Raw genomic sequence first — 27543 nt, forward strand, 5'->3', positions numbered from 1 at the left:
TGAATTACTCGAATGCCTCCACTGAATGTCATCTGTGAATTACTGCAAGAAGGGGCCAATAAACCCTCGTTAGGGCAGAGCAGGAGAGCAGCTGGAGGACAAAGGCAGAGCAGCTGTGGTTAAAGCACTCAGACCTGAGAGGCACAGAGGTATGCTGTTGTGGAGGAGGAGGAGGAGAACACACCTGGGGTCAAACCACACTGTGATGCTGTGATCCCCATTTTCTGTGCTCTCTGGCACGCTTTAGGTTAAAACACCAACTCTTAACAACTTTCTGTGATTCATCACAAGGCTGCAGAGCTGCCCCTCCTAGCGCACGGCCAGGCTCTCCAAATGAATGCTCTGCAGATCATAAGGGAGAAGGACTCATTGTGGTCATATCAAAACACAAAGTCCCAATACAGGTTTGTAAGTTACCAAATGCACCTTTCGTATTAATTAAAATGTGGTCACCCTTTTAAAGAAGTAGTGCATATCCACACCTTTCTTTTCTTCTATGAAGTTAATTCATAGGAACATTTGTTCCTAACATGAAATTTCATTCTTAATACAGAAAGCTTTCCAAAATACAGGAAGAAAAAAAAGTCATCAAGGGAAAAGAAAACCCTCTGTGGAGTAATGCAGCCTCGCCAAGAAGTGAGCTTCGTTTCAAAGTTCTTTGCATTTTAAAGGAAATTTATTCTTGAAAAAAATAAAAAATAAAAAGGTAATTAACCTTAACCTCACTGTTCCATACGGAGCTTCTCAGGAATGTTCTCCCGTACCCTGGTTCACTTTGCAGTGCTGCAGCACAGCAGACAAAGGGGTTTCTGCTTCCCTTCCCTCTGCCTGCAGAACCCACAGCTGGGTGCAGGAATCCTCCTGGCACTGACCTGCTCAAAAGCAGCATGCCAGAGGCCAGTCCAGAGACATCAGGCAACAGGTGAAAAGAGGGGAAAAGAGAGGGAAGAAACAAACCCGTGGTAATGGCTACTTTAAACTGCAAAGTAGTCAATGAGATCTGTTTTCAAGGCATCCTTAGCCTGGAGCAGGCTCTGAACAACCTGACCGAGCTGCAACGTGCAACATTCAGTGCAGAGGACCCTTAGGAGGCCATCTGGTCCTTTCCAACTCAAACCACTATGATCTGAAATAAGAACGAAGCCATTTGGTGCTCCCTACCTTACGAGCCACTCAGAGAGGCAGGGATGGGCCGTGGGGCAGAGATCCACCCTCAGCATACACACACATAGACCCACACGTAAATCCCCCCTTCAACCATTTACAGAGTTCCTCATCTGACTGAACCCCTAAATATTTGCAAATTAAAACTCCTAAGGACTTAAAAAACCAGACAGATATTAGAAAAGTGCTTAATAAGGATACAAACAAAGCAGCCTTCTGTCCTGCACCACCGACGTTGTACAGAAACATGAAGGAGTGACCCAGCTGCCACTGAATAACAGTGATCCCAGTGAGCACCTGGCAGCTACATCACAAATGCTGACGTATTTGCAATGAAACACTTTTTCTCTCTAAGGAAAGTGGACTTTATAATGAATTAGCACATGGATCTTTCTCTTCTCAAGCTGATAATTGGTGGCGTTAATTTTAAGTTGTGCACTTCGTCCTGTATTGCAGCTACCAATTATTTCAAGTTTTGCAGCTTTACTGCCTCCCAGCAGACTGCAAGCCACACGCTAACAGTGCTCAAAGTTAACCAAAGCTGGCACAGAAATCCCACCTAAATTGCTGGCTCTCAAGAAAAGTACAGACTGCTACGTAATGCACAATATCCTGTTAAATATAACAGTCAAAACTTAGGAAAACGAGAAAACGTTACCATGTGTGAGGATGGGTGCTTCTATAAATTAGAAAGAACACAATTTTAAGAATATATCTTGCAAGCAATGCATGCTGGTGCAGTATAATGTTGGAAATGGCACGCGGTGCTGCCGCTGCCTCGCACGAAGGGCTGACACCGACACCTCTGTGCTCCGAGGCTGCAGTGCAGCACTGGAGGGCACAGGGCAGCCCTCCCAGCACCATCAGCTGGAGGCTCAGCTCTGCCCTGCGGAGCCCAAGCGCAAAGGCAATGCTGGAACAGGCAGCACAAGGAAAAGCAGCGTCCTATAACATCCTATTAACCACGGCTTCCAAAGCACTCGAGAAATCATTCCTCACACTACCACTTTCCACAATCTAGATCTTGATCCTAAGTTATTTTGACAGAATCCTTTTAACGTTCTCCATAGCAGAAAGAGGGGAAGCCGGGCAGATTTACATGCAGGAACTGCAAAATCTGGGCTGTGGGCTTTTTGTCTTTGCGGTTTGCTGCCATAATTTAAAACCCACACACGGCGCTGAAGTCTGAGCCCACCATTAGAAAAGCGACTTCGGGATAAATTAAGAACACTCGTGGGAAGGAGGAGAGAACTTTCATGTGGCTTCCTGCAAGCTGTTCTGGCACTGCAGGCACTACACTACGCAGTAGTGCATTGGTAACAAAGCACTGCTGCCAGGCACGCCGCGCTGCGGGCAGAGCACACATGCAAGGCTGCAGCCCTGTGCATGCTGCATTCCTGCTGCAATAGGAACATCTCCCTGTATACATGCACAGAGGAGCTCACAGGCAGAGGGAGAGGTCTATGCTCCAAGAATGAGGCTGGAAGGGTTTTTCCAAGCAGCTCTTCCATTTGCTGTCCTCAGTCAATAACTGTTTTAAAGTGCTTATTTTACAGGACCCTGTGTTGTCAATATTAAATGCATCGTCACTCAGGTAATAAATGGGGGGGGCTGTGTAAAACAAATACTAAATTTGTGAGATAAAGCAGAACTGCTCGGGTCCTCAAAACAAGGAGGAGCCCGGCATTCAGCAAGCGTAAAAACACACGCACCACAAAGTGCTTTTTTTGTTGTTTTTAATATATAATTAAAAGCTTCATTTCTAGCAATTACCACAGAGTTTCCTCAAGTTTTCCATCCTCTTGAACAATGATTTAATTCATGCTTTAATTACGTTACAGGGAGATTATAATTCTGCAGCAGATAAATAGCATTAAGTCAGCTACAAGTTATTCTGGGCATGACAAAGTTACAGCAAAAGTCCCGTATGGGGCATCCTGTGCCCTGCAGCATGGCTCTGCTCCCTGCTGGGACCAGAACACAGGGATGTGTTGGAAGATTCTTAAAAAGAAAGATGCAGTGGCACAGCTGCCCAGGGAGGCGGTGGAGTCGCAGTCCCTGGAGGTGTTTGAGAACCGTTTAGATGTTGTACTGAGGGAGGTGGGTTAGTGGGAAATACAGGTGGTAGGTGGATGGTCGGATTGGGTGACCTTGGAGGTCTTTCCCAACCTTGGTGATTCTATGAGACTATGAATTAGTCAAATAATGCTTTCTCTATTTTATTAACGTTTGTATTTCGCTCATCAACCAAAGGAGCTCATTAACTCCCTCCTTTCCCCAGACCGCAGCTGATGCCACAATTTACCTTCCCAGGCAAACTAACCCCGGCCCCCAAACACTCCCATTTCTCAGCAGAAAGCCACGGAGCAGTGAAACTCCACTGCTGGAGGCAACGGGGAGAGCAGCACGGGGAGAGCACTGCTCATAGAGCACAGCATCCCCCGAGAGGCCCAGGAAAATGCACTCCAAGGGCACACAGCACAGCGCAGCCCCACCGCCAGCCCAGATGTACAGCTAAAAGGCCAATTAAGGGAACATTAACCTTTAACCAAAAATATAACAGTAGTTTAAATTAGTCGGGAAAGTCAGAACAGAATGTTATTTCAAACTCCTTTTCCGACGCAGGCTTCTTTAAAGCGTTATCCATTCATTTTTGTTTTATGAGGGCAACGCTACCCATAAAACTAACATTTTTGAGGTTAGCACATGGCTAACTTAGAGAAACAATGTTTTCACAGGAATGTTGGGGGGGAAGAAGGGAAAAGCCAGAGTGGTCCCTGGGTCTGCATTGCACATTGCATAGGCTGGGAAAGCAGCAGTGGCTCACCAATGGGACCCCATGTGCCACTGAGGTCTGTACAGATTGATTCAGCAAAGTTTGCATCACATTTCCATGCCTTGTCAAACTTAAATCTGCAGAGAAAAAAATTTAAAACGGAATTCTGGAGACAAAAGAATTCTATAGAGGGAGGAGCACAGGGTTACAGTGGGATGGAGTTTTTGCTGCACAAACCAAAGCATCTACAACAGGGCACCAGTGAAACACATCCTGGTTGTTTCCCCTTGTTCTGTTTGCTTTGTTTGCTTGGGTTTTTTTGTTTGGTTGTTGGTTTTTTTGTTGTTTTTTTTTTTTTTTGCCTTACTATTACCAGCAACATTTCTTTTTTTCCTGTTACACAACTTGCGTCAAAAAATATTTTGCATTTCAGAGTCTGTAAAGCTTTACCTAGTCCCAAAATGCCATCTAATACATTTTCTCCTAACTTCCCAAGTTAGTTCTCTTAAAAAATACTTTAATAACAGCAATCAACATTTGTTTCTCATCCTGTATTAGAAGAAAGAACGAACTGGTTGTTCGATGAACGATTTGAAATAAGAAACAGATTAAAAAAACACTCAGAATTTGCCATGAAAATTATTTTGACAGTATTTTGGGATTTAATAGCATGCTCCATACTAGGGCTATTTCAAGGATCTGCCAAAGGGACATTTTTTCCCCATGCGCCTCCATGTGAGCCACTGCCAAGCAGACTCCCCAGATGAAGCTGGATGTTAATTAAGGTTAGCTTACAAAAAGCAAATCCTACCAACGTCTCAGGAGTCAATTTATCATCTGATTTTGAAGCTGTGCTCTGAAGAAACGAAGGCCACTGGTACAACTGATGAACTTGAAATTAAGCTTCAAAGGGAAAACATGACACTCCAAATTGCTTTAGTACAGGACAAGTAAAAGCTTCCAAGGTTGGTTTCGGAATTCGGGGGCAGGATGCTGCACCCCATGCTACCCCATAAGAGCAATGTGTGGCACCGAGGGGGTGCATGCACCACCCAGTAAGGAGCCCACGGGGCAGCTCTGCCCCAAGTCTGAAAAATCAAACACTCACCATCAAGCTGAAGTGGATATCCCCAAGGAGGAGGCACACAGGGATGCTCACTGCTCAGCTGTGATGTCGGTGTCGCTGGATGCTGCGCCAGCCCTCCAGCAAAGCTTTCTCTGTCCTCGTTCAAGTGCTCTTTGGTAAAACTGTTAGTCCAGAACACGAAAGGAATTGCAGTTCACACGGATAAAACCGTTTCCTTGGACAGCAGCGAAGCTGCTCTCTAGTTGCTATACATTTTCAAACGTGTTTGGCTTGACCAAAGCAGAAAAACGCTGTATACCGAGCATTTCCATTCTCTCTGCTTTGTTTTCACTGCATCTGTTTTCAGATATCACAGAAGATACAGTGCTGAAAGCTGCCCACCAGCCCTGCTCCCTGCATCCACACTCAGGGTACGTCTCCAACCCAGGCTGCTGCAGAAGCATCTTTAAACCTCCTCAGCCCCACACATTCCCTACTCTTGAGGGCACAGGGGCAAGCAAACCGCCCTGCAATCTCCCAACTGACCCTCGTGCACTTGTACCACCTGCAGCTGTTACTTTGGAGGGGGAAAGATTAAAACCCAGCAACTGGGCATTTCCCACATCCTGCTGCTGGGTGCTGCAGGAGTCTGATCCACAAAGGCTCTGCTGGCGGCTGCCTGGGTAGTGCAGGAAAAGTAGCCATGGCCCCATATGGTTTGACTTAATATGAACTGATTAAAGGTATTTTGACTAGTTCAGCAGTCAAATTACATGCACCTGTTACACACATTAGTAGCACCTACATCCTACAGCAAGCACAAGGACACTGGCTGGGGGGATGGAGGACTCCAGGAGATTACATTTCAATGTTTAGCACTGGAACAGAGTAGATTTATTCATCAATTTCACAGTTCCCTTGAAATAAACCATTTGCATTAAAATAATTCCACCTAATATGGCATAAAAGTAACATATAAATACTCTAATTTATACCATTTTATATAAATTGTTCTTTTATTTTTATGATCTGTGTAAAAATAACTTTATCAGCACCTTGTTTGTATTATGTATTTCCATGTTTTCCAGTGCCAAACTATACAGATCACAGGGAAAAACCATCCCTGCCTCACTACTAGCTTTAATTTCAGTAATTAACCACAGCAAACAAAGCCAGCCTATTGAACCTGTGTAACCTTTTGGATGCATTCGTTATTTTGGCTCTGACAACCTTCAGCCAGCCACCAATGGATGCTCCCTCCCCACAAAGTGGCTGCTCCTTTGGTTCACCAGAGCAGTGACACCGAGGAGATTCAGCTTGGATTTTAGGTCCATTTGGGTGAAACAGAAAGAAAAAGGGCTATTGTGAATATGAACATGCCAAATGACATCTTGTGGGTACACTGGCACAGCAGAATGTAGCTATGCTGCATTTCTAAACTTCTTTTCTAAATTTCTTGTCTGCTTTAGTGACTCCTAAGGGAAAAGATTTGCTGGGAGACAGAATGTGTTTTATTGGAGCAAATGATAGAGTTTGGGGGGGGGGAGGAAGAGACGGGCTTCTGAGCACTCCAGTGAGCCCCTAGATCTGAAACAGATACCACTGCTGGGCCACGCAGGGAAAGGAGTCACTTCTGCTCCTCGAAGACAAATGAGAAAAAGCTCAGTGACAACGTAGGAGTACTCAGTTCCAGCTCCAGAGGTCCCTGCAGTTCAGAGCTCTGAGCAATGTTACCAGGAATGTGGGGTAGCTTCGCGTGCACCTCCCAGCTAACTGCAAAATACACAGTTCCTAATGCAAAAACCACAGGCATGCACAGCCTTCCTCAATGGCTGTGCAATGCATATGGAAATCAAGGCCCTCCAAAGGAGGCTCCCAACCTGCCCAGCTGGGACCCACGTGAAAAGAAAAAAAAAAAAATCATTGGAAAGGCTGAAAACAGAGCCCTTACCACTCAACCTGTCCAGCAGGTTGACAAGGAACAGGGCAGCAAGCTGTCAGCACTCCTGTCCTGGGTGACACAGCTGTGGCATCCCTTGCAATAGATGCTCCTTGCTTTTCTCAGTTGGCTGCAGTGAGCTCTGAGCCACCTTCCTTCATAAATGACACAGCATGGCAGTAACAGACAGTCTGTGAAAGTCAGCCCCTATTCAGGAGTTGTTTTTAAAAGAAAATAAAAGCTAGAGACAGTGTATCAGAGAGAGCTGATTGCTGTGATTGATTGCTGTCCCAAGAGCTCTCACCTAATTTTAATTACACTAAGGACTCGATTAATCAAATCTGCTGTTCCCAGTCCTACCCACCAGCAGTGTGTGTGCATGCAGGTACATGCACGTGCCTGCTGAAGAAGGGATGCTGCCCTGCATGCACAGTGCTGCTGTGCAAGTCCCTACCTATACCTCACTGCACAATGCAGGCTGGCTCTCTTTTCTCAAGAAGCTCCCAAGTCTGGCTAAAAAAGCACAAAGGCAGTCAGAAGTACAGAGCAGCTTCCACACTGGAGCACCATGAGGAGCAGCTCTACTCAGCCTGGATAGTGAGAGATGTCTATAAAACAAGCAGAGTGGAAAAGCAACAGGGAAATGACTGGTCACTGCCTCGGCCAGTGCTGAAACTGGAAATCAGCAGATGAAGTGATCAGGTACAAAACAGATGAAAGGAACAGTTTGTCTTGCAAGCATCCTTTTGTAGAGAACCCTTGTGTCTGACAGCCTGACCTGAGATGGCCACTCTTGTGTAAGACAGCCATGCAAACAAAGCTTGCTTTGGTTTAAAACAAGCGAGGAAAGCTTTTTTCCATTGCTTCTACCAGTGCTGTCCATACCCATCCCTGAGCAAGCACTCAGAAGCTTTCCCAAATTCTCCTTCAGGAACACTGAGCAAAACCCCACCATATCCCATTCCCACCTGCAACAAGGGCAGATCCTCAGCTCAGGGATGTCCCTGGAGTTAAAGTAGGGGCAGCTCAAGCCCTAAAAACAGGCTTATAGAACTGCTATCCTAACCTTGGAACAGTTCAGCAGCCTGGAATCTACGTGCTGCACAGTCTGCCCTCGAATGGAGAAACGGATTCGTAAAGAAGTCAGAACCCATCACAATTAAGCTACTTTCAGTATTCAAGATCATAATCAAAATCAAAGAGATGATTTACTCTGAAGATTTCAGATGACATCTGCTGAAATATAAAAAACAGTTTGGAAAAAGACTGTAAAAAGATGACTACGTTATTACCAATAACTTTTACATCTGTCATTAATTTTCACTTGGTTTTATCTGCTCTCCTAGTCTGCATCCAATTTCACATTGACTTGTGTTTTATTACAATCCCAATGCGGATCCCATCAACTGAAAAGACTAATAATTGCCTATGAAATGCCTATGAAACGCAGCAAATAGTGAGGATATTGTTTCCCCGTACAGAGCAAACCAAAAGGTCTTTAGGCGACTCGCAAAAAAGAAGTCAATAGCCTTTAAACTTCCCTTTCCCAAACATAAAAGAGGGCACGGATATATATATGTATAAACCAGATTTTTTTTTTTTTTTTTTCCCCTCTAAAACCTGCAAAGGGTTAATTAAGTTACACTTCTTGAACTGGTTAGTGAATGACGTTGAAATGGCACAGAGACATTTTCTGGCACGGTGGACCCAGACAAACTTCCCCCAGTGACCATAATTTAAGGCTACTTCTTAAAGAGCCTTTGAAAGCTCAGTGTTAGAGGGAACTGCTGGGCTTGTAATAGTATCTCTCTCGCCTTCCTTCCCTGAAAATACACCCAACTCAAAAGTATACTTTTAACACCCAAGGGTCCTACCTGTCTGTAAGGAATTTTTATAAAGTAGATGGTTACCTCAGGCTATTTAAGTACTTTGTAGTAAGACATCAATGGCATGTATAGAGATATTCCTTTGATCCTTACACTGATGGGAAAAAAAAAATAACGAAAAAAACAACCCCTAACTCTTCACTGTATAAATTTACACTTGGAACTCAGCTACGTAAGCATCATCATACTACAAAACCACAAACAGCATTCAATTTATTCCCCGTGTTCTCACTACTGTGATTGCCTTTGATATTCCGGAGGATGAAAAATGAATACATTTTTACTACAAAGACGACTTGTGAACACAGCCCCTTTATACTGCAGTTTTCCGCTGAAGAAAAAAAGAAAATCAAAAGTTAAAGGGTGGGATCAATAGCCAGGCCAATTATTAACCAGTGATTGCCAAATGCAATTGAGATTTTTCCCTTCTTTAACGCCTACCAACACGTTTTGTGCTGCATTGTTTTTCAGTTCGGAATTCAAATGAGGATCCGAGGCTGAATTTAAACTGTTTTCATTCCCATTGCCTGCACTGAAGATATGCAGCCCTGTCTGCCTTAAGAAGCCTCAAACAAAACAACCTCAGCACGGTACAGAAGTTTTGTTTTAAAGACGGCTCTTGGAGAGCAAGAGGACGTGAACATCTGCGAAAAACAAGTGCAGAAAGAAGAGCAAGTTAGGTAGATAAATCATTAGTTATATTAAGATACGAAACAGGCACTCGAAGAATGGCATAAAATGTAAATGAACTTTGGGATCTGGTCTCTTAATTTGACAGCTGTTTGACAACTGCAAAATGGAAAACTGACCTCAGACAACTGTGTATAAATGAGACTATTAAGGAGAAGAATTTCACATGGAATGATACAATATACACTGCAGTAACTCCTCACATGGGAATAGATAAATGCAGGCTGGAATTTTTATTGTCTTTGAAGGTGGTGATGTTAAAAAGAGTTGAATTTCACAAAGAAGAGCAGTGTGCTACATTATCACAATTAATGGTGCTCTGAAATACACTGAGTGTCACGCACAGAGGTACAGTCACACTTACCCAGCATTTAAAAAATAATAAAGGTATCTGATGAAGCAGCTCTGGAAGCACAGAAGAAAATGTCTTTTGCTCTGGGGCCTGGGATAACACGTGCAGGGGCAGCCACACTTAGACATGGAAACGTGTACCTGCAGAGAAGCAGCAGACAGACAGGAACTGCTGCGTGGGGAGAACGGGTTCAGGAAATACTCTGCAACTCCATCCCGATGGAGGAACCTTCCTGGAGGCAGCTGGGAAAACTAAACGGAACACAGGGAGACAGACTGCTTGGGATGTAAGCAGCCATTTGGACTCAACGTTCTGCTCCAGATCCCGGTGAAACAGAGCAGATCTGCCATCAGCATCCCCCAAGCGCTACTTCTTCACGTTCCCTAGCAGTGCAAAGAGCTATTTGTGATAAACATATTTCAATCCAAAGCAGTTAAGAGCATTGCTGTTTCCTTTATTTCTCTCTTTGGGATAAATACTTAAAATCAGCTTTCCTTGCTTTTGTTTTTTAGCTACAAAAGTGGCAGATGTACAACCTGCAGCACACGAGGCAAAAAAAAACACGCAAGCACTTGCAATGAAATCCAGACTCGAAAAGAAAGATTACATCTCTCCAAGCACAAAAGGTTAGCAACAACAGCAGCAGAAGCAAAGCAGCTTTTGGAGGTCAACTGAAACCAAATGGTGGATTTCTGGATAAGAAAGTCATTTACTGTGCAGCTTCTTTAAGTTTCAGGAGTATTTTGTTAAAAATCTCACGTTTGGTTGTATGTCTAAATGTCGTTCTGTTTGTAGCTAAAATGAAACTGGAAAAGAAACAACGCAAATCCCAAGGATGCTAAAGAAATGAGGAGCAGCAGCAGAGCCTCCACCACCAACCTCCTGCAGCACAGAGTCCCGCAGTGATGGAGCACTGGGTGAGGAGCTGCCTCCTTCTGCCCATTTCAAACGGCCTTCTGCTGGGAGCCCTCATCCTTGCTTCCCAGTGTTCGACCATTTCCTAAACGCCTCCTCCACTTTCATTGACCTTCATCACCTTCTGCCTCACTGCCACCTCCTTAATCCAAATTGGAAAGCAATTACTGCATTGATTTACCCTTACAAAATCCTGGCATAAATCCAGTTCTCAGAGTCCACTACCTGGTCTGTAGTTAACATGAGTTTCGTAACCACTGCTGCACGATGGCTTGAAGAAAGTTTGTGCTTTATAGGTTATCCTTTTTCTCTAACTCCACCAGTACTCTCAATAAAGTATTTTAACTCTGCCTACAAAAACTGCCCTGCTCCCAGACATTTGCATCACTTCTTGGCCCCACTTAAAAGAAACTTTAGAAACACCCAAGTCAGGAGGGAGTTAAGTTGGCCATCCCCTCACAGAGGAGGCATGAACAGTTTCCACCAGGAGCAGTCCTTACCCTGCAGACTTTACTCAAGGATGAGGAATGCGAGTCTGACGCACAGATTGCAGCTCCAAGCTCCCACATTACAGGTGAAACTCTGCTAGATGATACTCTGCGTGTGCTCCTTCCTCTGCTCCTTACCCACGAGCTAAGGGAAACATTCCTCAGGGTGAGAAAACCCCGGACCCAGATGGGGATGGGGAGCAGGCAGGCAGCTGAGAAAGCTACCAAAAACGACAACAAAAACTTTAACTTCATCCCAACTTCTTCAGTTACTTGCTAAGACCGCCTCAGACAAACATTTGTACAAAGGATGCCCTTCAAAGATAATATTTTGGTTTTATTGCCCTTTAATAAACACAAGACATTCTTAGTCTTAATGCACCTTGTAAAAGATCATTATTTTAAAAAGCATCTAATTTCAGAACATAAAAACGAGTTTGAAGCTGAATCTACTCAACTTGCTTTCAAATGCCATCACCTTTACGACGCTCTCTGAAGTTAAAACGGATTGTCATGTCTCTGTTAGGAGCATCAGCATAAATCTTGACTGTAATAAGAAACAAGTCTTAAAAGGAAGATTATGGGGACAGATTTTCATCTTCGAGAAGTCTGTTTTCCTTCAAAAATTTACATAATCTACACAGATCCAGACAGAGTTAGCCTTCCCAGTGACCTGAGAATACCAAACCTCAGAGATCTGCCAGCGTGTTTGGTTTCAAGTCAAAGCTTATATTATTAAGCTGCTACAACTTTTATATTTCCATGCACGTGTCCCATTTTATTTCTCATCCTAGTTTAATGATGCTTTCAACATGCCTTGTGCTTTTTAATCTGAATGATGCACCTAATGATTTTGGTATTGAAAACCAACCTCTCCCTTCAGTTTCCATACAGATGTCATAAAACCCAGAAGAAATGGATTACTGCCCAGAGCTGTGGTTTACTCCTTCATTAAACAGCTTACGCTTAGAATCCTCTTAAAAAGTCACTTAGTGGTAAATGGCTATTCGACACTACAAATAAAAATGTTTTAAAGAATTTACTACAGCTTTCTATTCATACCAGTGTTATAATCCCACTGGGGACACCGCTGATGGCTTTGGTGCAATGGGGACAGTCCCTTCCCAGCGGAGTTCCAGGCACCACAGAGCAGCAGAGAAGCAAGGAAGGTGTCAGATGTGCACCTACCTAAAGCAGGAGAAATCTCAAAAGAAAAAAAATCCATCCGTCAGCAATTGTGGGCAGAAAAGATCTTTCAGGATAACTGACAGACGCCCCAGGAGCTGGCAACATCAGTATGGCACATGCCACGTTAGCTCTTCCCATCATAAATTAGGCAGATGACATATTGGAAACTTCTTGAATAGAGTAGGCAAGCTTCCAAGAAGCAAGTAACATACCTTCCTGGTGCCTAGAGCAACCTCCAACCCGACTTGTGAGCAGGGAAAAATTAAAAAGCATTCTAAGAACAAGAACTTATATCAGCTTAAATCAACTCTCAATGTCTCTTTCTTCTTCTAGGATGTGGCGTGTGCTTCTCTCTAGAGAATTCTAGGTTGACAGTAGCAAATAGCTTGACCAACAAGCAAGAGTTTTGCCAAATCCCAGTACTTCCATCACCACTCCAAGGCTCAGTGCCACCACATACAAAAGGAAGATGGATGGGTCCTGAGTCCTAACATGCTTCACTCAGCTTGTTTCTGCTCCAGATTACAACCCCTATGACAACAACCACCTTCTTTGATTTCTACAGGCCAATCAACTTACTCTCCAACCTCCCCTGAAATGCTGAAGTTCATGACTCAGAGAATGGTTTCCTTTCTTAAAGGCAGGCACACACTTGTTCCTATTCTGCAGCAGGAAAGACTCAGACTGCAAACTCTGTAGGACACACATCATTATCTTAAGCTCCAAAACTGCTGGGGGCTCAATGAGAAAATAACAAAATTCTGTGCTACCACCAAGAACTTGCTAAGTACAGACATGAAGCAAAGGATCATCTGTTAGTTGCATCTACCTAGACCTGCTGGCTGCTTGCATTTGCTGCTATGGGGCCTTCAGAAACAGAAATGCCACAGTAGTGACACCACAGCAGATGTATTGTATATGACAGGGAGTTCTCAGAAATGGAACCAAAAGCATCTATTGGTGCCTCCCCTGGGAAGGAGTGAGCTTCAGCAGGCACTCATGACCTGCTACCCTGACAAACCTAGAAGTGCCTTTCCAACAAACCACCTATGGAGTTTGAAGGAAAAATCAGAAGAATTATGTCACTGTGGTAACTGTGCCAAGCTACCAGGAAAGTTAAACTTTCTACGAATCGAACAACAACAAGAAAAAAAACCTAATGTGAAAGGAAAGAAGAGGTGAAATCATTCAGCATTTCATGCTACACAGCCTTCAGTCTTTCTGATACTCGTTACTGCATGGGTTGCAGAGACACCCAAGCATGCCCTACGTAGGCTTACATTTACACCATTTCTTACATTTACAACTGCTTCTTCACTCTCTACTGGAAGAGGTACATGCCAGCATCCTCACCTACAAGAGAGAAAGAGATGGTTCCCTGAGGACACCCATTTGACTGGAAAAAAAAAAAAAAAAGACAAAATTGAGCTCAGGCAGAATCAAGTTTGTTCAAAACTTTGTTTCAAAAATCACAGTTTGGGAAAAAAAATCAAGAGCTACATCAGGTAAATTAATGCCTTGTAGCCCATATAAATGAGGATGCAGTGAGTGCTTTCTGCAGCCCTACCTGCCCCTGCCAGTGCCAATTGCAAAGCACGCCCTGCGTCCTGCCCTGCTACCCCCAGCCAGGGGCTAAACAGGGCAGCTGGTGCCATGTGCACAGAGCAGAACTTGGTGTGAGCAGCAAAGGGGTCACTCAAAATTAAAGAAAAGGGACTTTTATTCTGTTTCGCTGGACAGAAATCAAGTGCAACAGTATGAAGACAAAGTAGAATCTGAATTCCCATTATTTACATAGTATTTCTCAAGCATAGGAATTTCAAGGGAAAAGCCTAAAATCATTCAAAAGGAAAGGGACTGTCAGAATGCTCTGGGTTAGTGTTTCACCGAGCTGTTCCCTAAAGACATGGCACTGGTTGGCTGGCTCAGGGAACCAGGAAACAATGAGCCTTAACCCTTGTGAGCCATACCTCCCCATGCACCCATGCAGATTTTAAGCAGGGCAAATATGCACCATTTAAATCATAAAAAGATGATGACATTTCAATAGTTATCTAACCAGGTTATAGAACTTAATAGTTGCATGACTGAAGAGACTTTTATTGATTTGGAAAATGTCAAGAACATATTTAATACAGACAAAAAAAAATATTGACGAGTTATTTTCCCTTTTCTCTCTCACAGCTTAGAAAGGCATTGCCCCTATGGATCAAAAAGCCAGATAAATCTTGTTAAGTACTACGCTTTCCCTTTTGTCTAGTGCTCTCTCCACATTCCATCATTTCAGCCCTTTGAAATTCCTTTGTTCTGCCTGCAATCAGAGTTTCCAGGGGATAGCTGGCATTGGATCTAAAGGGAACCCCACACCACTGCAGTACTCCTGACAATTAATCATTTGGCAAATTCTTTCTTTCCCCGTACCTCACTCACCTCCAGTATTTTCAGAGAGCGTTTCGGTACGGTGCTAATGAGACCAACCTTCCCATGGTCTCACAACACCTCGGGGATTCATTTATGCACAGAAGTGGCTTCTGCGGATATCCCCCCAGTGCTCCCATTATCAGGTGGGACAGGAGTTTTCCTTACATCCATCCTTGCAGCACACACATCACCAAAGCCCACCGTAGGAAAGGGCAAATTCAGCTGAGGAGAAAGCAAACAGCAGGGCTGCTTCCTCACACGTGCAGCCCCTTCCCTGTACCCGCTCCTCGTGGTTTCCCCTTTTGATATACATAAAATGGAACAAGGAGAAGAACCCCAACGAAACGTTTTCATTTAAACTCCCCCATAATCTGAAGCTTTACTCTAACACACAGAGGGAGGCAAAAGCAGTGAAAATCGACGCTGGTTTATTTATTTTCATACGACCTTTCAGGGTCCCTTCCAACTCAAAGGATTCTGTGGCTCTCAGTGCAGCTCGAGGTGCCGCCTCTTGGGGCCCTGGGATGACATCCAGTTTCTTCCTAAACCTCTTCATGTGCCACACTCACTCAATCTGCATATGAGGAGAGAGAATTTCTTCCAACAATGGTATGCATTAATTTATAACATTTTCCCAAGATCCTTTATCAAGTTTCAGTTGTAGGTCAAATAATTTATGCTTTGGAAAGATAATCTCTGCATTTAAAATTTATCGTTCCTTCAGAGGTTGGTTCTCATTAGTGCTCATCATTTCCACTGCTCATGAAATACATCTCCACAAGCAGAGCCATTCCCACTCGATATCAAGGATTCCTCCACGCTAACTCGATCTAACTGTCGCAATTATGAATCATCTGACGGAGCCGTAAGTTATGATCCTCAATGACCGCTAATGAAGGCTGTCTAGCAGTTAAAATATCAAAGCTGCATATATCAGCTCACTTTAGAGCGCAAGATAGACTTCCAGTGTTGCACTTCTCCTGTATTTATTATATACTGTAAATTACATCCCGGCTGCCTCCAGCACGGCCAGCCCCGCACCCCCAGTCAGACACCGGGTTTTAATAACCACTGCTGACAATCTTTTGATCGCTGGGGGCGAGGGGGGGGTGTGCAGATGAAAGGCCCGGCCGCCTGCTGCAGGCAATCTGCTCAGTCAAAACAAAGGGAACTTCAGAGGGAGACAGAGATGCATCAGGTGTTAATCCCAAATGAACAGGGAGGGGTGCTGCTGATGGACTTCAGGCTAAAACCAGGGAGCGCCAGGGAACGGGCTCAGCCAGGACACACCAAGCAGAGAGAGGTGCTAATAGCCAGGCAAGAAACGCTTTGATTTGGAAACTCAAAGCTTTGGAAAGCCTTTATAGGATCCTTCTACGTTTCTTTAAACCGATCGTGCAACTACCTGATTTTTCAAATATGCTGTATGGAACTCATCTCTGGCATTGAGAACAAGTTCTCTTATTCAGAAATGGCCTTGTAATAATCTGCTAGAGGAAGATGCAAAATAAATTTGCAAAGCTTTGAAAAAAGTGGACAAAACATTGAAAAGAATGGGGAAAAACCACCAACATGGAGCAGAGCTGATCTGCATCTACCAAAGGTCATCTCCTCTAATGTAGGTCTGATTGACAGCTTATTAATAATGCTAGTTTTGTCATAAATCCAAGTTCTCCCTGCCCTCAGACATTTAATAAAGCATGTGTTTGGTAGGAGAAGTTTAGGCACGATGGCACAACAACAAAGAAAACCTGGTTTGGGGGCTACAGAAAAAAAAAACCACTACTGCTGCTCCCTCCTTAGTGTTCAATTTCTTCACAGGGAAATAAAGAGAGCGGGCCCTGGGGAATTGTCAGCCTTCTGCTCTTTTTCTTTTCTTCAGTAATCCAAGTGTCTAACCATCATTTTCTCTTCATCAGAATCATAGAATGGCTTGGGTTGGAAGGGACCTCAAGGATCATCAAGTTCCAACCCCCCTGCCATAGGGATTAGCTTAAACCTTGCTTTACTTTCTTCTGCTGCTTCAGTCCTTTTAAGAGATTTCTCTGTAGATTTCTTCAGAAACCACAACAGCTCTGAAAGGAATACAACAAGTAACATCACATCGCTTCAAATCCCTTCTTACAGCCACAGGAAGCAAAGAGTTTACTTGGGATCTTACGGTCCAATGTGAAACATTCTTACTTCCATGCTCAAAAATCCTGCAATAAACATCTCTCAGATGGAGAAACTTTGAATCAAGAATATTTACAAAGCTCACATAAACAAAAGAAGATGCAAGTGGAAAAGCTCAGCACTCACAGCGACAGCCAGACCCAACCACACAAACCTCCCAGGTGCCAAATGAAAGCTGTCTGATGGGGCTGGGGGGCAGCAGGGGAAAGCAGGGTTGAGTTAATACTCGAAACTTGTTTCAGACACCGTGTCTCATGCACATAAAATGATAATTGTTAGTGCTCGACAGCCCTGAAACAAAATGTGGAGTTGATAAGCAGAAGGCTCCTCTTCACCCTGGAAGCTGGCAGCACGTCTCCAGCCGCCCTCCTCCTCTCGACAGCACAGGTGTTGGGATAACCAGTTCCTCGTGGGTGTTTTTCTGCCTTTAAAAATGAATTACATTTTCAACTGAGCAAGCAAGTTAACACAGCCAATCTGTCTTGAGAGAAGAACAAGGTGTTGGATTCCTGACAACCAGTGCTATGCATTCTTTCATAAAATTGTATTCAAAGCATATAAAAAAAAAAAAAAAAAACACGCCCCAACTTCTTCTTACTCCTTGCATCTAGATTATGGACCTTAAATATCAGTTCAGAAAACTGCAAATATACAACATCCATCAGTTTGCTGATTGCACACTGGACTACAAGAGCATTATTATGACTCTGATGGATTACATTCCTCCTTAGCCACCAGGTTAAAAACTGTTCACTGGACACAGACCAACTTGCCTGGTTTCTCCCTCGGGCTCCAAGTACTGCTGATTGACCCATTTGTGTAAGAACAATTGTAACAATGCTGGCTTCAGACCATAACTACAGCTACCCATGGCATCACCTACATGCAGCGGAGCAGGATTCAGAGCAACAGCCAGGATGGCTGAGGTGGGAAGGAACCTCTGGAGGTGATCTGGTCCAGCCCCTGCTCCAGCATGGCAGCCTGGAGCCAGCACTGCACATACCTGAATACATCCATTACGGATACCCCAGCAGGACCTCCTCCTCATACCCCCTCACAGAACTTGAGAAACGTACAAAATGATATGAAGTCTAACAAAAATAAAGAGCGTTTTCAGCAGGAGTGGAAGTGCCTTAACCAGCACCACATGATTTTACAATAAAAATATACTATATCCACTCACTTCGGTTAACTTTCTTTGGAAGAGATGGCAGTAATTGTTTATTTAAGTAGGTTTATTAATTTTCTAGCATTCATTAAGCTGCACTGTGAGTAGTGGTCTATCAAGTTACTATAGAATAGTAAAATATCAAAGACCACAATTATCCCTCTGTCAGTGCAGAGATAGAAAGTGGATTAAAGACAGGAAAGAAAGCCACTCTGGTTTGGTTTTGGTCTAGAGCCCATCCTAGCACCCAAATGCTCACGGCAGTTAATACAGAAGATGAAACAGGGGTCCATGAGCTGGCAGCTAACTCAGATTCTCAGTTTCTCCATTTTTTAAACACTGAACTTGTCCTTCCCACCCACTGTGATCTATGGGATCACAGCTGTCAGGAGAGGCTGACACCAAAAGCCAAAGGCAGCCATCAGATCAGACCCCGAAGGGACAGGGATGTGAACTGTCCCCACGTTTGTTCTCTCATTCTGAGAAAGGCATTTACCAGGTTCTTGTATTTTGCTCTCCAGCTTCAGCTCAGACATCCAGCCCAGCCTGCTTCCTTTCCAAGGTGCTATCAGTCAAATCCAACCACATCATTTTATCTCTCAGTTACTAAATTCAAACCATTTTAAACATCCTGCTTTCATCTTTATAGCTCTCTCCCACTTTTTAAACCATGCTGCAGTTACAGAAGAATGTACTTGACATATAAAACGCGCGTGTGATTCTTTTAACATTTTAATGCCATGTATTGTGCTGTAAACATCTCTTCATGTTTTATCTCTTTTCCCATAAATCAGAGGCTAGTATCTTAGAAGTCTCAAAAGTGACATGTTTTCTCCACAATATAAATGTAAGGCTCTACTCCTTGAAACTTGAGTCAGATTTCAAAAATCATCAAGAAAAGAACAACCCAGAGCTAAGAAACAGCAGCAGATTATCAGCTAACTTAATATTCTTCTCTCCCACTCCATTTCAGTGACAGCATGAGCATAAGGCACAAAAATACACAGGATGAGGTAAGCCTTCATCAGGCTATCACAAAACCAGCATCTTGATTACTCTTTGTTGTCACTTCTGTGGAACAGCGTTGAAGTGAAATACCTTCTTCTACCTCTATACCAGTACGCACCTGAAAGAGTCAGGAAAGCAGATATTTTTTAAAATGTGAAAAGCTAGGAATAATTATTTGTTTTACTCATGATTGCAGTGTTTACTAGATTCAATCCCAAAACGTAATTCCATTTCCTTACTATAACTGCAATTAAGAAGTCTGGTCTCTTATAATGGGATTTTCCAGTCGTTTGTCTGACTCTGTAGGGTTGGAATGAAAACGTGTCTCAAGCTATTCCTTGGTAAATAAATTAGCATTTTATTTTTTAAATTAAAACCAGTGTAAAACACCAGTTCTTTCAAAAAGAAAGAACACCAATAGGGAACACCTGTCCAAAATAATTTCCAGTTGCTTCCATGCTGGAAAAAAGAAAGATTGCCATTAAAAAAAAAAAGAAAGGAAGAAGAGGAAAGCAGTTTGAGCAGGTGGGACTGAAACGTGGTGACATGTTGTAGTACAACAGCGAAGGGCTGAAGGATATAACACAGTGTTGTGTGATGTGGAAGAAAACTGGGGACCACTGGATTAGCATGCCACTAAAATGCTAGATGAGGTGAGACGTACAGCTCTGAAGTATTGTGATGGAGAGAAGTGAGGCAGAGGCAGAACTGCTGGGAGAGGACAAGAGAAACAAAACACCATCTTTTCCTCAGCACCTCCAGCAGGAATCAACTCCCACATAAGCTCCGTGCTCAAGACCCAACACTGATTCCAGGATAACCAAAGGATCCTCTGATATGTACCCAGATCACCAGAATGCAGCACAGCTTCTACAAGCCCGTTTCACCCACTGTCCAACACGACTTATTGCAGGGTGCTCCTCTTGGAATTCTGTGAACAAAGTTCTTGAGTGACCTGCATGTAGAACACACACCGTGCTTACCGTGCTTCCTGCTAACGCAAGCCCAAGCTCAACTACTTTTTATCTGCATTTTCCAGGATAATTTCAAATAATTCTTTCCCTATCATTTGTAAAGTAAAAATAAATTTCTAAAATAATTATCCAGCGTCACACAAATGTCATAAAAACATATTACCTCTGCTTGCATCAGAAACTACAGCCAGAAGTAATGGGTTGTGAAAGGAACTTTATGTAAATGCATGCCCTTGGTTGGTAAGTACCCCAACCAGACTTCTATTGCTCTCCTTTGTTACAGTGCCACCAACTCCCACCACTTCTTATTAGGACAGCGAAGGTGGGTTAAGAAGCTGCATTCCAGCTTTTGTGGTTAGACAAGAGAAACATTTAAAGAATGGCACACACCAACCCCAAATCAAGAGGGCAAGTGATAATTAGAAGATTATTTTAGAGTATTTCCTTAAAAAAAAACAACAACAACACCACCCACAAACCATGACTTCTTGCTCTCTGTGCAGCCCCACCTCCCCCCCAGCAGTCCCCATGCATCCAACTTCAGCTCAGCCTGCAGGGCAGCCCCAGCTCCCACCACACTGCGCCGATGCGGTCGAGAGAAAGCAAAAAGCAAAACAAAACCCAGAACTGGAACATTCATAAGTTTGGAACTGCGCATCCACGAGTATGATGGAATCTCTATTGCATTTCCACAGGATCAAGTTCTTCACATCCTGTCCTAAATCACGGGCAGGAATCTGACATAATCAACGCGCTGCCTTCCCACGGCGTATTTGGGGACTGTAAATTGTGAATGTAGATTTATCAGGGAAATGAGGGGTGGGAAAGACGAGTTGCCCTTAAAGATGCACAGATTTATAGCAGTGAGGGAAGCGGAAAGACGGTTATCATATAAAGAGGTCCTTGAGGGACAGCGAGGAGCGGCGAGGGAAACATGAGTCATGAGCTGCCAGGGAAGGGGATGTGAGCTGGGAGCAATGGACAGAGCAAAGTAGCAATAAAAGGAAGTTCCAAGTCAAACGTGCTTCTTCCCAGAGGTCAAGACACATACCCCAGCTTACAGTATTTACTGAAAATTAAATTCCTGGCCCATTCAGACACAAACAGCACCAATAGCAACGTCAGGAAAGGGATAATCATCGACTGAAAGGATCTATTGATAGACAAGGTCATAAACCACAGCTGCTTTCTTTTGCTTTGTTACCAACTCTGCTTTGTCTCCCTTAGTAAGAGTAGCTGCCTTCAAGGCCTGCCTAAATAGCCAAGAAAGAGACTAAAAAAGGCAAGGGTGCAAATTTAAAACACTCAGCCCCAATTGTGCAAAAGAATTTTACACTTCGAGAGGCTGCAATAAGCCTCCCTGCATAGAGCACACAGTTGACCTTACAGTGAGATGGCACTGAGTAAGTAGCAAATTATGGACCCAGCCACAAAACTATCACACTTCCAACCCTTCCTTTCCCATCCCAAACTCCATATTACGGTGTGGGCTTCCTGATACAAATATGTCAAGAGTTTGAAAAGCAAGAGGCTAAAAAGGCAAAACACAACATCAGGCAATACATGGAAGTCAGAGAGAAAGAACACCAGTTTTCTGTGCATGAATATTGTCTGTACGAAGACGCATCTCAATCTCAAGAATGACACATTACACAAGAGTGTCTGAACAAGAAATAATTCCCTTTTGAGTCCAGCAATATCCAGGTCAAAAGGGAAGGTAAATATGATAGTAAATATGACAGTAAATATTTCAAAGGATTGACAGGTCCCAAAACAAATCTTTAAACGTTAAAAAACCTGCAGAAAGGGAGAAAAGGTACCTCTGAAATTATACCAAAGCACTTCATCTTACAACAGCTTTTCTGTCCAGACCACCCTGTATGAAACATGAATGCATCCTTCATAAGCACAGCATGACAGTCTTAAAATCATTTTTCAAGCTACTTAAGTATTTTCACCTAAATATTTCCAGGGCACTAAAAAAATGCAGCACCTTTCCTGTTTTGTAGAGCAAACAGACACAAGGCTGGTGGCCCTTCCTAATTCTAAGCTCTGACAAGCAGCACCACCTGCACTTATCTGAGTCAGAACAAGAGGTGTATTACAAGAGCAACCCTAAAGAGCACACAGGTGCCTTCATCTGAGGTGTTATGAGGTTTAAGCATCAATGAAGCTAACCCATGAGGGGCTGCTCCATCACAGGAGTCCCAGCACTCAAGCCCCCAGGCGATTGCAGAACCCACAAAGCAAAGATGTCACTGACATTTCTTTTGCAGGCCATATCTGTAACTCCACTCTGCACCATAAGTTCACTAGTTCAGCTTTCCTCTGGGGCTTCAGAGGAGTATAACAGCAACTCTGCTTCCCAGTTAGGCTGCAGAAGAGCTGAGAGATGCCACACATGAAAGGAAGCCAAGCAGTGGCAGCTACAACATCTGCAGCATAACACAGCTACCCAAGGCTGAGACTTTCAATGTGTTTTAGAGATGCACAGGAGATACCCTGATTCCAAGCTATAATTCAGTTTTCTCAACACAGGCACAAACCCCACCAACATCTCACTCAATGAACAAGCAGCTCTGAGCCTCCCTTCAGACAGATCCCACAAGGTCATGCAATGCAGCATCCAAGCCCATCAGCCTGGAGCCCTGCTGGCTATTCCGATACTCCAATTACACCATTCTTCCTGTGTCATTTGCACTGATCCATGCACGGTATTATCAAGATAAACATTGTTATTGGGAGGCTTAAAACCTCATCAACTCAATTCTGAATAAACACACCGTGCCTAGCAACTCCACTTTAATTCACAGACACGTCGCCCTTCCGTGGTGTCAGTTTTAACAGCCCAGGGCTGGGGCTGCAGCTGAAGGCACAGCACACCCTGCCATTCACTCCCACCAGGCAGCATTCCCAAAGCTGGGACACAGCAGCTCGCAGAGGGGCCGAGGTACTGACCTGATTGATGGAGTTGGCAGCGCAGGAAGCCAGGCCAGTTCCCAGAGAGGCGAGCAGGAAACAAGGCAGGTCAAACGGGACGGGGGCCATGGCAAAGCCAGCAGACGCCGTGCTTACCACCAGAGCTGCAACACAAGCAAGAGCATGGTTCAGGGCATCAACAAGAAACCATCTCCTTCATGCACACCACTAGTGTTAAGGTGTTCATGCCCTGAAAGAATCCCAACGCAGATTCACTTTTTGCTTGTTTTTGGATCGAAGTAGCCCCAAGAACAAAGCACTGTTAACACCAATGCTGCTTAACTAAGGCAAAGGTGGGAGGGAGAACAGTCAGGAATGACATGAGAAACCCAGACCCATCAGCATATAATTAGAAGTGAGAATAAAACCACTGTACTTTTGCTGTATGGATTGATACAGGATCGTACTGCCTCATATAACACACGAGGTATGTTTTTTCCCAGTAGCCCACATACCATTGCAAAGTCTAACAGTAAGGAAAACTGCAAGCTGAGATGCATTTTATATCAAATTATAGGAGCGACTTAAGCAGAGCACAAAGCCAAAAAGTGTACGGGGGTATGCAAACAACACCTGGTGCACTCAGTAACCTCGCTGCACGAGCATTTGCTATGCTGTTTCCATGGGACATGCCCACCTCAGGCAGAAGGTACAATCACATCACCACGCAGAGTTAGCAGCACTTAAAGAAGTCCAAATTCCAGCGGATTAACAGAAATCCAGATCAGTTTTGTCATTCAAAATTATAACTTCAGCATAGTACTGCAAATCACATCTTTAAAGTTACCCAAGTTTCAGTCCTAATACTGTAATCACCTAAATAATAGGTCATACAAAACTTGCATTTGGCAAGAAATGGTACAAAATGAAAAACTTCTTGTAATATAAAGCCAGCACTTATTGAATTTCTTGCTTATGACCTCGAAACTTACAATCAAAAATTAATACAGTTATTAAACAAAGCAGTTAAAAAACATTTTGCGTGTAACTATGTTCCAGTCCTCAAATTAAAGGTATGCATTAAAGAATCCAAATGTTCTCATCTTCCCAATTCCTACAAAGCCTCCTATTTATCCAAAGTTAAGTGACAAATAAATAACCTTTGCTGACTGAAAATACTGGGATTACTGCTGAGCGGTGTTACTTGAGATGAAAACGTAAATGACATGGCAGGGATCTGTCAGCAAGGATGTACATGCAAAGCACTGCTTTCCAGAACTGTGCCTACATAAGAATATTAGGATTTAATCATAAAACGACGCTGAAGATGACTTGCTGCTCATCAAAACTTTCCTCCAAGTATTAAAATCCATCAGCAGCAGAATATTATGATAATAACGTATCTAATATTGTTATAAACATGACTTAGCCTCGTGACGGACTCACACGATGGCTGTCACACAAGCTGTCTGCAAGTGCAAGGCTTACAAGAAGCAAAGCCCACGGCTTTGCCTCCCCACACCAGCACCTGGCTCTGCCCTCTGCTCCTTTCAGCTGCTCCTAAGCCACCAGGAACCTGTGATGAAGCCTCATCCCTCTGAGCAGCTGTGAAATCACAGAAGAGCCTGTAATCCCCAGGCAGACCAACAGACATGCAGGACTGTTGTTTCTGAGTGCTGCACCCAATTCTTCAGGAGTCAGAGGCACAGCATCCTCCTTCCACAGCTTCTAAACCCCCATCCTTCATAGCAGAGAGTACAAGAAAATATTAAACTCATTGGTTTACAACCAATTTAAAAAAAAAATACACTCCAAAGAGGAGAGTAAAACAGTGGCATTTGTATTACTAAGAGTGATTGCATTCATCTTTTGGCATAATAAATCACCCTTCCACTTCTAGACAAGAATTTAATTAAAACTTATCTTAGAGAGCACTTTACACCAATTTATTATGGGAAAACACCAACTCATTTACTGAAGAGGAAAGGTGGAGCAGATTGGCAAACAGTCAGCGTAACATTACCATACACTGACCTCACAGAGATCCTCATACAGTACAGCTCCAGGGCTAATTAAAGTCCCAATTGATTTCTCCAGATTAATTTCAGCCACTCATTTCAGTGCGACTTATCGGGATCCTGTTAAAAGAGGCTGCAGCACATCTTCACACACAGCCAGCTCCAACAGGTACTCGGCTGGCCAGGGCTGTGCTCTGAACACAAGGCTTGCTGCTTGTCTCATCGTCCTGCAGTTCGAATGCAACACATTGAGAGCAAATAGGAAAATGTTCCCTTTGCATGGAGAAGTTTATTTTCCTTTACTGTGGAAGCAATAATTTACTCTTCTACTTTCTTGGTGGAGGAAAAGTATATTTAACTGAGATCACATCAAGGGAATGAGGTCATTGACTGTTTGTTTTTTAATCTCTGTTAGTTTAGTGCTTTAGGGACCAAATTAACTTCACCTTATTATAGAATAGCTGAAATCGATCCTTTCAAGATTTGTTGATGAGAGCTGGCATTATCTTCAAAAAGAAGCCAGGATTTAAACTTATGATCTCAACCTAAACCTAACTTTACATCTTTTAAACATCTTCACCAGCAATTAACAAGGCACGTTTGTCTACAACTTCAATTTAAATGAAAACAAAAATGCTAATGCACTGGTGCAAAAAAAAAAAAAAAAAAAGAGTGAATAATGGTGTTTCCAGCAATAACACATTCAAAAGCTCTACAGTGCACTGTATTCTTTGCATTCCTTTTCAGTTTCATTGTAGTGTAATCTGCCTTTATAACTCTGTATTTATAGCATGCAAATCACTGCACTGTATTTTGTTTACCTCCTATTAAAAAGTAGCCAAGCCAAAATAAACGGGTAAGAAATCCAAAGCAAACCAATTCAGCTTTACATTTCCCTTCTGTCCCTGCACTGATGACACACCAGCATGCATGGAAGAACAAAAGCAAATAGATTTCTATTTTAAGACACAACTTCCTTGGTCTATTACAAGAGTTTAGGTACTGCTATAAGGGACACTACCTATAAGGAAGTACCTTTCCAAGAGCTGATGGAATTCCTCCAGTGTCACACCTTGCTGTCAGGGAAGCTGAAGGCAGAAGAAGGCCTACCTACGTTTTGTTGCAGATCGTAACCCACACACTACAGACAGCCCAACTCTCAAAGCAAACAAATTTGGGACACTCATTTGAAACAAATCTCATATAAAATTCAATTGTGCAATACCACAAGGCAAACAGCAATCAGCTCCCACTGTTGAGCAACTTGAAAATGCATGGAAAAACTGCAATAATCGTTTATTTTTCTTTCTTTAGTGTTCTTTGTAGTAACTGCTAGTAAAATATCACTATCAAGCTTTGTTTCTTTGATAGGATAATAGTTACTACTTTAATAACCAGAGAATGAGAACTACTGTGACAGGCCTGTAAGATATATTTAGGACCAAAAACACACGTAGACTTCTAACAATCAATACAAGGAACACTGATAAATCTTTCTCAAAGTTTTGTGGCTTTAATACAGCCAGATTTCAAGAATAAATTTTGCTTTCAGTTGAAGCAGAAACATTCTGGAACTCTACTAAAGCAAATGGATTTTTTTTTATATTTTTTTTACTAGGGCAGCTGCAAGCAGACTTCCAGCCCATGCACACACAGACACCTTATTTAGTCATCAATGCTCCACCACTTGGCAGCTCAGCAACGCTCAGAATCATTATGCAAAGCTGGATAACCATCATCTTCATTTTGCAGATGGGTGATGGATGCAGGGATGAAGCAGGGTGTTAATGAGCACAGTGCCAGGCAGGAGCACACATCCCCATTCCTCATTTCCACTTCAGTGTGTCTGTGCAGGAGGATCACTACTACTATACAGACAAATCCATATGTAAGCAATGCATCTAATAAGCTCTGGTTGTTTTCTAGTAAATAATATAGGATTGTTCTCTTAAAGGAGGATGTAAAAAAGAACTGAGAACAAGAGCACAGATTCTTCCAACTCTCCTTTCACAAGGAATTTTGGCCCCTGATTTGGGAACATCCAGATCTTCCTTCCTGAGGAAGGAGCTGCCAACGATTCGATAGCAGCAGAACAACCCATAAACCTCTGCCTTAAAAACAAACACCAAACAAATCCACGGGCTTCCTCAGAGCACCGATTCCACCAGCCCTGGAGCCAGCCCGTAGCACACACAGCACCCAGGCAAGGACAAAGCACAGCAGGTTCCATTCTGATCTGACTGTGGTAAACCCTGGAATGACTCTATTAAAGATGACAAATGACTCCAGAATTACCAAGGTATGAACAGCCCAAGGCTTGCCTTTTTGAACTCTCTCCTAAGGTACAGATCATCATTCTTATGCAATAGGATTGTAGGTTGAACCCTCTGAGACAC

The 27543-nt window shown here is 43.3% G+C and overlaps 1 protein-coding gene across 1 annotated transcript in view; it reads right to left on the minus strand.

The window, feature by feature from the left end:
- Positions 1-27543, minus strand: part of COX10 (cytochrome c oxidase assembly factor heme A:farnesyltransferase COX10) — a 94994-nt gene that overhangs the window by 60624 nt on the left and 6827 nt on the right. Inside the window, exon 4 of the mRNA XM_003211410.5 lies at positions 23169-23293. Within this exon, the coding sequence (XP_003211458.2) occupies positions 23169-23293 (125 nt within the window). The remainder of the gene's footprint in view (positions 1-23168; positions 23294-27543) is intronic.

Source organism: Meleagris gallopavo, chromosome 20 (assembly GCF_905368555.1).
Source record: "Meleagris gallopavo chromosome 20, MGAL_WU_HG_1.1, whole genome shotgun sequence".
NCBI classification, from domain to species: Eukaryota; Metazoa; Chordata; class Aves; order Galliformes; family Phasianidae; genus Meleagris; species Meleagris gallopavo.